At 43.5% G+C, this 12,775-nt stretch overlaps 1 protein-coding gene across 3 annotated transcripts in view; it reads left to right on the forward strand.

Moving 5' to 3' along the window:
- Positions 1-12,775, forward strand: part of Zmat4 (zinc finger matrin-type 4) — a 388,695-nt gene that overhangs the window by 126,876 nt on the left and 249,044 nt on the right. For all 3 annotated transcript variants that reach the window (XM_052751849.1, XM_052751848.1, XM_052751847.1), the window contains exon 3: positions 11,984-12,073. In XM_052751849.1, coding sequence (XP_052607809.1) covers positions 11,984-12,073 — 90 coding nt within the window. The remainder of the gene's footprint in view (positions 1-11,983; positions 12,074-12,775) is intronic.

Here is a 12,775-nt window from a genome sequence, read left to right on the forward strand (position 1 = left end):
CACCCGGGGCCTAGTCATGGATCTCTGCATCCAGATCCCTCAGTAGTTGGATGAGGTTTCTAGCACAACAATTAGGGTGTTTGGCCATCCCATCACTAGAGTAGGTCAGTTCGGGCTGTCTCTCGACCACTGCCAGCAGTCTGTTGTGTGGGTATCTTTGTGGATTTCTGTGGGCCTCTCTAGCACTTTGCTTCTTCCTATTCTCATGTGGTCTTTATTTACCATGGTCTCCTATTCCTTGTTCTCCCTCTCTGTTGTTGATCCAGCTGGGATCTCCCGCTCCCCCAAGCTCTCTTTCCCTCAACCCTCGCCTTTCATTACCCCCACTCATGTCCAGGCTGTTCATGTAGATCTCATTCCATTTCTCTGTCATTGGGTGATCCCTGTGTCTTTCTTGGGGTTCTGTTTTCCAGGTAGCCTCCCTGGTGATGTGAGTAGTAGACAAGTCATCCTTGTTTCATGTCTAGTATCCTGCTATGAGTGAGTACATACCATGTTTGTCTTTCTGGGTCTGGGTTACCTCACTCAGGATGATTTTTTCTAGATCCATCCATTTGTCTGCAAACCTCATGATGCCATTGTTTTTCTCTGCTGAGTAGTATTCCATTGTGTATATGTACCACATTTTGTTTATCCATTCTTCAGTTGAAGGGCATCTGGGTTGTTTCCATGTTCTGGCTATTACAAACAATGCTGATATGAACATAACTGAACAAGTGCTCTTATGGTGTGGTTGAGCATTTCTTGGGTATATGCCCAAGAGTGGTATAGCTGGATCTTGGGGGAGATTGATTCCCAATTTTCTAAGACAGCGCCATATTGATTTCCAAAGTGGTTGTACAAGCTTGCATTCCCACCAGCAGTGGAGGAGAGTTCCCCTAGCTCCACATCCTCTCCAGCATAAGGTGTCTTCAGTGTTTTTGATCTTAGCCATTCTGACAGGCGTAAGGTGGTATCTCAGAGTTGTTTTGATTTGCATTTCCCTGATGATTAGGGATGTTGAGCAGTTCCTTAAATGTCTTTCGGCCATTTGAGTTTCCTCTGTTGAGAATTCTCTGTTTAGTTCTATAGCCCATTTCTTAATTGGACTGTTGGGCATTTTGATGTCTAATTTCTTGAATTCCTTATATATTCTGGATATCAGTCCTCTGTCAGATGTGGGGTTGGTGAAGATCTTTTCCCATTCTGTAGGCTGTCGCTTTGCCTTGTTGACCGTATCCTTTGCTCTACAAAAGCTTCTCAGTTTCAAGAGGTCCCATTGATTGATTGTTTCTCTCAGAGTCTGTGCTACTGGTGTTCTATTTAGGAAGTAGTCTCCTATGCCAATGCGTTCAAGACTACTTCCTACTTTCTCTTCTAGCAGGTTCAGAGTAGCTGGATTTATGTTGAGGTCCTTGATCCACTTGGACTTAAGTTTTGTGCACGGTGATCCTTTAGATTTTTATTTTATCTTTTAGTTTATATATTTAGTGCCTAAAAACATAAAAACATTAACCTGCTGAGTCCATTTGGTTTTATTTATATGAACATGGTATCAGGGCTGAACACTTGGTATTGGATAGCCAATTAGGGCGCTCATCCCCAGAGAGAACTGCTTCTCCTTCTCTGGGTAAAAATTTTAAATGTAGTTACATTTCAAGTGCAGCCAAATAACTTATCTGTTAGCATACAATTTTCTGAAGGATGAATAAATACTCAGGCAAGCAGCTATTGTGTTTTAACAATTTACATATATATATATATATATATATATATAATACACACACACACACACACACACACACACACACACACATATATATATATATATATATATATAATTTTTTTAAACTGTTGAGAGTGGAATCTCATTAAGTTTTGCCCTGTCATCTGACTCATCTGGTTACTTAAACTGATAGTGGGTGTTTGTAGAAAACTGGTCTATTAAGAATATTTAAAAGTGCATTATGGGAACGGATCAGGACTATTCAAATGATGAGAGACCAAAGATTTAGTCCTAGGAACAGAGTTCAGTTTGGGAGTAATTATAATAGTAGATCGCAGAGTGCAAAATAATAGGGTAAAAGGAGACTCTAATGTGAAAATGTCATATGGAATAATGAGACCATCAGACAGGCTGAGCAGCGTTTGTGAGCCCACTGTTTCTGGAGACTTCTTTGTGGGTATCGGGGTAACTGCTCTGCCTTATATCTTGCTGCTTTAGAGGGCAAATTCTCTGTTACAGAGAATTTTCCATAGACGGGACGTTGCTCAAACAAACAGGTCTTCTGCCTCTGGCCACGGCAGGGCTTACGGGAGGAGGTGATATTTTTATGCAGTATTAAGTTTTCCCATCACTCAGCCATGAACTTTCTGAAGGAGACCAAGGGTGCTGGAAAGGTTGCAGCGCAGGCTTGGCTGGCGCCAGAACTTTCAGATTTCAGATGATCTGGCAGCTTGTTCCTTCAAGCCAACTAGGCCTTTCTGACTTTAATCAGGGATCACTCTAGCATTAACTGCTCTGCAGGGGGCTTAGCAGGGGATAAAATTTTCATGTCTCCTCCCCACCCCTACATACACACACACACACACAAAAAAGTAGCAAAAAAAAAAAAAAAAGATAGGCCTAGATGGGCCTGCTCTTCTGTTTCTCCCGTGACTACTCAAAATGCACAGACGTCATAGAGACACATTTAGCTCCAGACATACCACAGAAAAAACCCTTTCTCCGTGTCTTAGTGTAATTTGATTTTTTAAATTGCAAGACTTTGATTTAAAATTGTTATGCACTGATGTAGTCATTTGTGCTTGCAGACAGCAGTGTGGATTTTGTACAAATATGTTTATACAGTTATGGTACATCTCACCACACGCGACTCTCTCCAACCCAAATGTATGTGCCCTAATACATTACTTATTAAGGACAAGCAGTTCTTATTTCAAATGGTTTAAAAAATAGTATTTCAAAAACCAAAGTGACCTAATTCTAGGAATTTTGGCACCACGTTTTAAAGGATGGATTGATTTCTGAGTTTATAAAAAGAGACTAAGAGAACATGTAGTGGAGATAGACGACACATGCATTGCTCTGCTGGACTCTCACAACCTAAGACAGACCGGAGGGCTGGGGAGACACATGTCCTTGCAACTCAGAAGCCAGAAGTTCACCGTCAAGGTCCCAGTGAGGTTGTTTTCTGTTCTGTTGAAGGGGCTGACTGGCCTGCAGACCAGAAGGGAATGAGATAGAGGAGGGGGTTGAGGGAAGAGGGAGATGGAGAAGGAGAGGCCTACAGTGCACCTGATCCCAGAGACAGTGGTCACATGAACTCTGTCCTGTATGTGCCATGGTGCCTGCAGTGGACGACTCTTTCCCTCCGCACCCTCCAGAGCAGTTCCCACTTTCTCCAGAGCTCACGCTTCAAGCACAGTCTCCAATAAGGGCACCTCCCCAAGCTTCCCGCTCCTGCATGCTATGGGTGTTGCTCTTTGATCCGCGCTGCAGAATTTGGCTTTGGAGGTAGCAATGGAGGGCTGGTCCTTCCTTAACTATGGGAATAATTTTTGTCTAAAAAAACTTGGAAAAATCAAAGACATAAGAAAGTACAAATCACTTGCAATTAGACCAGAGGTTCTCAACCTGTAGATTGAGGCCCCTTTGTGGGGGTGGGGGTGGGTGGGTCACATATCAAATATTTACCTCATGATCCATAGCATAGCAAAATTACAGTTATGAAGTAGCAACAAAATAATTGTATGGTTGGGGGTCACCATAACATGAGGAACTGTATTAAAGGGTCACAGCATTAGGAAGGTTGAGAACCACTGAATTGGACAATGTAAATCCCTTACTGTGTTTTCCCTACACATACACACGTGTTCAAGTTTTTTTTTTTGTTATGAATGTTATATCCTTCATGTTCTGGCTTAAAACTGCCATTTTCTTTATATTGCCATATATACATTTTTTTTTCATATTGTTGACCAGTGTTCTGTCTGCTAATGACTGTGATGTCATCTGTCATGCAATGTTTTATAATATTTATCTTTCTTGTTTTAGGGTATTCACTAATTTTTGATAGTCACCTTCATAAATCAGAGACTGTATGTGTCTTTAATTGATCCTTGAAATAAATTCATAGAAGTAAGATTGTTAGCTGCATTAAGCCTTGCCTTTTTGATGTGTTTTGTCAAACTTCCATAGCAAGATTCTGTGGCATTGCTTACCTCCTAGCTGAACACAGAAATTAAAGTTTTACTGCAAAAATGGATTATGTGTAGTTGAAGAATCTGTACCACTTTGATGGGAGAAAAATAAACCTTAATTTAATTTAAATTTAATTAAATTTTAAAATTGTCAGGTTGCATTTGGATGAATTTCTTAAGTGCCTTTGGTTATTCTTGTTTCTAAAGTTTTATTTATTTCTTTTGTCTAGTTTCAATATTGCCTTTTCTGTATGAATTAGTGTGGTGGTGTTTTGTGTATGATCTCACAAATAAAGCTTTCCTGAATATCAGAGGGCAAAGCCAGCCACTAGTTAGCTGTGGCACTAACAGTGGTGGCACAAACCTTTAATCCCAGCACTTAGCATCTCATGCCTTTGCTCCCAGCACTTGGGAGGCACACACACCTTTAATTTCAGCACTAAGGAGATTGAGACAAGCAGTGATATGGCTGGGTGGAAAGGATTATAAGGTGGGAGGAGACAGGAGCTCAGTCCTTTCGGCTGAGGAGTTGGTGAGGTGAGAGGTGGCTGTGGCTTGTTCCTTTGTCTCTCTGATCTTTCAGCATTTACCCCAATATCTGGCTCTGGGTTTTTATTAAGACCAATTAGGATTCCTGGTACAAATTACTGATGTCATGTATTCTGTCAAAGGCCTGTTGCAAATACTGCTGTGTGCTGGCTGGTTTTATGTCTACTTGACACAAGCTAGACTCATTTTGGAAGAGGGAACCTCAATTCAAAATCATGCCCCCTCTCAACTGGCCTGTGGCAAAGCATGTAGGGTATTTTCTTGATTGATGTAGGAGAGCCCAGCTCACTATGGTCAGTGCCACCCCTTGGCAGGTGCTCTTAGGTGCTACAGGCAAATAGGCTGAACAAGCCATGGAGAGCAAGCAAGGAGCAGCATTCGCCCATGGCCGCTGTATGGGCTCTTGCCTCCCACTTCCTGCCTTGGGTCTCTGCCTTGCCTTCCCTGGATGATGAACTACAAGCTGTAAGATGAAATAAACCCTTTCCTCCCCAGAGTGTTGGGCCATGATGTTCGTTGCAGCCATAGAAACCCTGAATGAGGCCCCTGCTTTATCTTGGGCTTCTTGAGGGCACTTTTTTCACCCATGTCACTTTGTATTTATTGCTCTTGACTCTTTTGCTGATTAAAAATTTCCCGACTCAGGGTTAGATATGTCTAGCTAGTTTCCTTAGATTTGAGGGCTTTTAATTTTACTTTATTTGTTTACATTTTGTATCAGTGCAGCCATAATAGATGTGTTCCAGTCTTGCGGGTATGAGTTCTTCAGTTTCAATCCTCCCCCTCCTCCTCACCTCTGCTTTTCAGACAGGATCTCACTTCATTCCAGCACGCCTTGTATTGACTTTGTAACTTCAAATTCATGATCCTCTTGTTAGCTCCCGAGTGCTGGAATTACACGCGTGATGTCACACCTAGCCCCCCCCTTCACTTTTTCATCCGATTTCTCTTCAACACGATTTGTTTTATCTTAACTTCTGCAAAGATCTGCAGTGCAACTCCGCTCTTAAATGCTATAAAAGACTTTCAAATTATGTGATGGCATTTTTAATTTCCTTCCTTTATTAACTCAGACGGTATCATCTCAATCAGTTGTCTGGTTTCATTTTTCAGGTTGTACCCTCGGTTCATTTTTTTTTCCCTCCTCTCATTAAATGACACAGCATGTATGCCATCAACAACTTCTATTTGTCCTTGCACGTGCTTTGAAAATAATTGTTTGATCTTACCTCTGAAGATCTGCTAAAAGCTGTCCTTGGGCTGTGGGTGGAGCTCAAGTGATTGACTGCTTGGCATGGGCAAACCCCTAATTTCCATCACCAACACCACCAGAAGTTTCCTCTACATCACACAGTGTTTTACGTGTGCCGCTCACCCCTGGTGGGCCAGGGGCTAGAAAGGCTTACTTGCTACATCCTTCTGTATGTGCATTGGCCGTGCATTGGCCAGGATACTGGGATCCTTTCAGGATCCTCCCATCCAATTCCAGCTCTCGAAGTGGCTGCAAAACCTGTTGGTAGCCCATCACCTGTGAAGGAGGCCTGGAACCTGGTGGGCTTGGGCAGTTCTGACCTTTTCTGTGGTAGTAAAACCTTCCTCTGGGGTTTTCCCTTCCTACCTTTCTCTATGGCCCAACATGCACACTCACTCAGTGTGGGAAGGTGCTGGACCCAGCTTACTTCTGCAGCAAGCACAGAAGATACGGAAATCTAGAAGGAGGCCATTCTATAAGCATCTGTAACTCTGTAACTCATATGGTTTCCCTGCCTTTAACCACCTTAACTCCTAATGTGGGCCAGGACAGCCTTGCTAGTGCTCATGCCCAGGGTCCACAGTCATGAACTCTTAAGTGGGGTCCTACCAGCTTTCCTTCCATGCCTTGAGAGGGAATCCCTATTTCCCACTGGACAGTTCTCGAAGCCCCAGTGAGTTAGTCTGGTGTTTGTTGTCTTGAAATACCTCAGAAATGGCGGCTTGTGAAAAATCACAGTTCTATAATTATCTGTCGGTTCTGGGCTCTCTCTGTCTCCTTGCTGCTCTTGGCTTTCTTTAGCTGGTTTCTGGAGGAGGTATAGTTAGTTGACTATGATGAAACAGGATGGTAAAAGGCTTATCTAGGAAATCAAGAACAAATCATGAGGATTATTTAAGATCACACCTCTCCTGCCAGCCTCACAACTGAGATCCGAGGACGAAATGGGATGATGAATGTGGAAATTCTCTGAAAACTGCTTGAAGAATTATGCAAATACAAATTTGCTTTGTTATTTCCACGTTTTGTATGAAGAGAAGCCTCGTCGGAAGCAAACTCAAGTTAGACTTTTAAAAAAAGGGAATGTGCAATCGTGGAAAATGGCTATTTTGGTGGAGCACAAATCAATTCCAGTTCCCATGCTCTCCCCCCACCCTCTTCTGCTCAGCAATCTGAAATAGAGGCTTGCAACACTTCCTGCTCGCAAAGTACTTCCGCTTTACATAGTTTCTCGGAGGGTCAAGAGGTTGTTTTCGGCGGCAGAAGAAACCGATCTTCAGACAGGTCTGACCCAGGTCAATGCCTAGGGTGGGGCAAAGGTTTTGGTTAAAGCAGAAGAGTTGGGATTTCCCCAGGCCATCTGGGAAGCTCTAATGCCTGTGGTTTCTGTGAAGAAGGAAAAGGCTTTGGCTTCTGACTCTTCCTGCTGGAATAGCCTGCTAGTTCCTGTTCACCTTTTCTCCCTTCAAGTAATTGTCCCTTCTCTCTCCCGAAACTCCCCTAGCTTCATCTACACCCTGGAGTATTGTTTTCTACTGGAAGTTACTGTCACTTGGTAGTCTGTCCTTTTTTTTTTTTAATTTTTTTTTGCTTCTTTGTGGATTTCACATCGTGTATCCTGATCTTAGATTCCATTCATCTCCCTTGCTTCCTCCCTCTGCCCTTGCAACCTCTCCAGCAAAACAAAATTTAAAAGTAAGTATAAAAAAAAAACCTAGATAAAAACCTCCCCAAACCAAAACAAACAAACACACAAACTCTCAGCATGGAAGCTGTCGTGTGGTCCAGTGAGTCACACAATATGTATACCCTTTAGTCCGTACATCTTTGCTTATAAGTGTGTGTTGCAGTGAGCTTATATTGGGTGCCTAGCTGGGGCTGGGGCAGTACTGGAGAGTTTGCTTGCATGGTGACTAAGAGAGAAAGGAGGTGGGCTGACTAACCCAGCTACCACCCGGGCCCAGAACCAAGACTACAAGGTAGCCCACCCCAACACCCACCTCATCTACAAACTGCTAGAGTATGTGAAGGGACTTGCCCTGCAAATCCAAAGGATCTCCATGACACAAGACAATAATAGGGTATCCAAGAGGAGTCCCAGTGAGGGCCCAGTGCAGCCCGAATTGTTAGAAGGTCTTATTAATAGAAACAAACCTAGGAGCCAGGTCTTGGGGTGAACACTGAAAGATCAGAGAGACAGAACAGGCCACAGCTAACCTCCCCTCGCCAATTCCTCAGCTGATCCTATTTCCTCAAACTGGAAGCCTCTGAGTCCTCATCCGGAATAGATCTCAGCTGAACTGCTGCTAAAAGCCTTAAAGCTTAACCAGGCTCTAGTTCCTGGTCCTCATACCTTATATACCTTTTTGCTTCCTGCCATCACTTCCTGGGATTAAAGGCATGTGTCACCATGCCTGGCTGTTTCCAGTGTGGCTTTGGACTCACAGAGATCCAGATGGATCTCTGCCTTTGAAATGCTAGGATTAAAGCTGTGTATGCCACCATTTTCTGGCCTCTATATCTAGTGGCTGTTCTGTTCTCTGACCCCAGATAAGTTTATTAGGGTGCAAAATGTATTGGGGAACACACTATCACCACAGCCCAGTATTGATAGTGTAGCAGAAGGCAGAGAACCAGACCAATGACTCTTTGCAATGAACACTTACTCTGTCCTTTTATAATTTTGAAAGACAGTACACACTGTCAGTAATGGCACATCTTGACAATGTGGTAAGAATCTGTTGTCATTGTTGTGTCTATTTATGTCAAAGGACACAGGTTGGGTGATGTAGACACAATGACCACCCTCCTCAGTGCCTGTCAGCACACAGAAGTTGAAAATTTACGATACATTAGACTGCACACATGCTTACTATTGTGTCCTATGTACCAAAACAAAGTTTAAAATGTGAAGTAGGTTTTTTTGCTCTTGGCTTAAGAAGGCTTGGGTAAAATCAAGTATCCCAATGAAAAAAAACATGCATTTGGAGCGTTGATCAGGGCCAATTCTATCAGTCCGCACTCCGAACAGTGGTGGCTTTTACTAGATGTAATCATGTGATAAAAAGTGAACTTAATGCAGAATTGCCATGGTGTGAGTATTGCCACACTATTGCTACATATCGCAGGCAAGTTTGTTAAAGAGATAAAAATTAAAAAAAAAAAACATCATCTTCCACTTTCCCTAACAAATGTTTTTCTTGTTGGCCTCTTCCTGATATACTTATGGCCATTGCATAATCCAGCTTGGTGTTTGACTTTCCTATTCTGTATTCCTCATACAGCCAATGTGTTCCCCGCTCCTCCCTTTTCCGTAAGGTCAGTTCACTGCAGCTTTAACCAGCCTTCTGCTGTTGACCCAGCTGCTCTCTCCCATGTTGGTGTTCAAAGCAGGCAATGCTAAAGTGAACATCTTTGCTACAATTTAATTTTAACTTTCTGTGGGAAGTCTGTTTGTTAGAATAAACGGAGTGGCATTCCTGTGCCAAATTTCAAGGAATTTCTGGAAGGTACTGGGTTAGAGAAGTCAGTTGGAGGCACCCAGTGAAGTGGTTCAGAGTCTCCTGATGAGGATGTGGTGAGAGCCAGGACACATGGGGATGTCTGTTACAGCATGCCGAAGTCTCAGAAACAAACTTGGGAGACCCTTTCCTATGGTCAATTGGTCAATTCAAAACTCAGTATTCTAACAAAATGGACCCCTTCTATGGAGTGGGCTGGCTGCCACTTTCTTTCTGGGTCAGCTGTGGGTAGAAATGTAGGGTCTGACTCTGGCGGTGGGAGAAAGTGATGGGGTGGAGCCAAGAAGCCCAAGTAAAGGCTGTGGGGGCACTCATGACAGAGGAACCAAGGTAACTTCCTTTCTACCCCAGAGCCTGTGGTGGTTTCCAAGTTTTTAGCCATAGCCCTAGGCAAAGCCATGCCTGCTCTGTGCAAATAGGGCCTGGGAAGCCGAAGGGAAATATCAGAAGTGCAGTCATCAAAATTACTGAAAAGCCTCAAATCCCAACCTCTCTCCTCACTAATGGATTCAGAGAAAGGCCCGTCATTTATTTGCCTTTTCCATTTCAGATAATGGGTTTTCACTAGTTTTGTCAAACTGCAATTAAATAACTTGGTGAACTTTGCCTTTGGCAGGGAGTCTTTTCTAGAGAAACAACAAACTTCAGGAAAGGGAGAGAAGAGTCTACAAGGGGGGCCACACCGGGAGAGGTCCCACTCTGCCATCACCCTGCCCTCTCGGTGTGTCGGTAATACAGGAACTGCCGAGTTGGGAATCGGTTTCAGTCTGTGTGAATGTGAACAGTTACCACTCTGTTTACCTTATTACCGTGTACCTCTGCTTTGCCATCCACCCAGGCTCTGTGTCCTGAAGACTTTTAAGGGTCCTTTTTAATTCTCCTGCCTGGGGCTGTATTTTGAATAATACAATTATCTTTTATCTCCTCCCCATTGTGAAAACATGTATGTAGGTTTTTGTAATCAGCATTTCACACACACACACACACACACACACACACACACACACACACACACACACACACAGAGAGAGAGAGAGAGAGAGAGAGAGAGAGAGAGAGAGAGAGAGAGAGAGAGAATACTAATTTGTACCACATCATTCTTAAACATATTGTAGAAGTTGAGCAATGTTGTTGGGTCATGCCATATCCTCATAGGTTTCTAGTTCTCCATCCTATCATTTTTCCAGATGTCAAGAAAACACTCCAGCCAACCTTAATTAGAACTTGCTCTGGAACCTAGAGATGACCACAGTGTGTTTTCAGCCACACTGGAATTTGTAAAAAATTATATCCATTTGTAAAATTTCTCATGCTCTATTACTGCTTTTAAACCCCCTTGAAGGCCTTGAAAAGCATCCAGGGACCGTTTGGAAGTGTCATCTTCTTGTTCTAGGCAGAATAATGGAATTAAGAAGTGATGAATGAGGAAGGCAGTGAGAAAAGATTTATAGTGCATGCCGCAAACAAAATGCAACTCCCTGTGTTTGCCTCGGTGGCTAATCCGTAAAAGTAAGCCATCATCCTGGAGGCCGGCGAGCACTCAGCTGGGAATGAAGACAGCGTGGAGCAGAAAGAGGCCTCCAGAAGGAGGTAATCTCCAAGAAAGAGAAGAGAAAGGTGATTGAAATGAGAATACAGTGGGTCCCAACCCACTGGAGTAGTCAATGGGAAGAATAGTGGGGTTGTGGAAATCACAGTGTTTCATGTGAAATCGTCTCATTCAGCTTTCACAACAGCCATGATAGCATTGTGTTCATTGTGCATGTGGAGAAAAATTAGACCCATTTAGACTAAGGGTACATGCCAGTTGATGACGTCATGCAAGTGGTAGAGCTGGGACCGGGACTCTGAAGTTCAGGGATGCTTTCTGATCTCTTCTTTCCCGCTTCAGGGAGAACATGAAAGTTAGAATTCCAGTAGTCTTCAGAGTGATGGAGGTGAGACCCGGGGTCCTTTGCTCACAGGACTAGGAGAAATCGAACCAAGACGGGATGAATTTCTCCTTGCTGGTCTTGGCCCAGTCAATGGCCCACAGACCCTCGTCATTTACCTGAAGCTGTTTGCTTGTATTGCTTCTAGGACACTTGAGCTCTGACTAGTTGCCAGGCTTGCTGTCATGCCCCAAGTCTGAGCTCAGGGGAGACATGAGAGCAGACATCCGGGTGTTCTCTTCACCATAGTTGACCTGACCACAGTTTCCTCTGCTTACCTGTCTTTTGATGACAATTAAATACATGGCATAAAGTGAACCGATTCGTAACTCTTGGTTACTAGTTTTATTTATCCTGAAATTATACTGGCTTGGGAACTTAGATTAATTCAGTCTACCTCAAGCTGAATACCGTGGAATCCGCAGGAGCACAACCAAGTATTTTCTACTGAAAATACCTTGCACCTGCGGTCACTGTCTGCATTTCCAAGTCACTCCTCACAAGCGGCTACTATTTCACATTAATCTCCTTTTGTTTTCCCTCCCCAGAGTCGAAAACATGCAAGCAAAGTCCGACTATATTACATGCTTCACCCCAGGGATGGTGGGTGTCCTGCCAAGAGACTCCGGGCAGAAAATGTGAGTATATGGTACCACATGATGTCCTGGGGGCTTTGCTATGAATTGTGTAGGTGTAAGAATTGTAGGTGTGTGCAGCTGAGTGCCAAAGCTAAAAGAATAGAGGTAATGCTCATTTATGGGCTGCGGGACAGAGGGGGAGCGATTCCTGTTGTTGACTTGCTTTTTCTCTTCTACCACACTTTGCTAAGACCCTCAAGCTTTTGGTGATGTTTCACTGGAGCCCTTCAGAGAAAGAAGGTGCTGGGACAGAGCCAGGGTGGGTGACAGGGAGATGGGGCCACCAAAGACCAAGTGTGGGAAGACAAGACCTAAAAGGCAAAACTGTCAGAAATACCAATTGCTTTGTTCTTTACATATTTGATTTCTCTGCTGTGCAGAATGGAATGCCAGCTTGTTAATTTATAATGGAGACTGTACATGCCTTCTGCAAAGAGACATACTCGGACTTTTTGATCAGTGACCTCCTCTCCCTGAGGGAGAATTTACTTGGGAAGACAATGAAAATTGGGAAGTTGTTTGAGGTATAATATCAGAGCACTGGGTTCCTTCCAGCCAGACTTTTCTCTTGGCAGGGACTGCTATGTGGGACATCCTTGTCCTCTAGCTACAGAGGTCCTGCAATGCTAACATTGAACATTAAACACATTAAAATTTGGGTTCTGAGAGACTGTGCTATAAAATTGGTACCACATGCCATCA

This window comes from Peromyscus californicus, unplaced genomic scaffold (genome assembly GCF_007827085.1).
Source record: "Peromyscus californicus insignis strain IS unplaced genomic scaffold, ASM782708v3 Scaffold_23__1_contigs__length_62951481, whole genome shotgun sequence".
Lineage (NCBI taxonomy): Eukaryota > Metazoa > Chordata > Mammalia > Rodentia > Cricetidae > Peromyscus > Peromyscus californicus.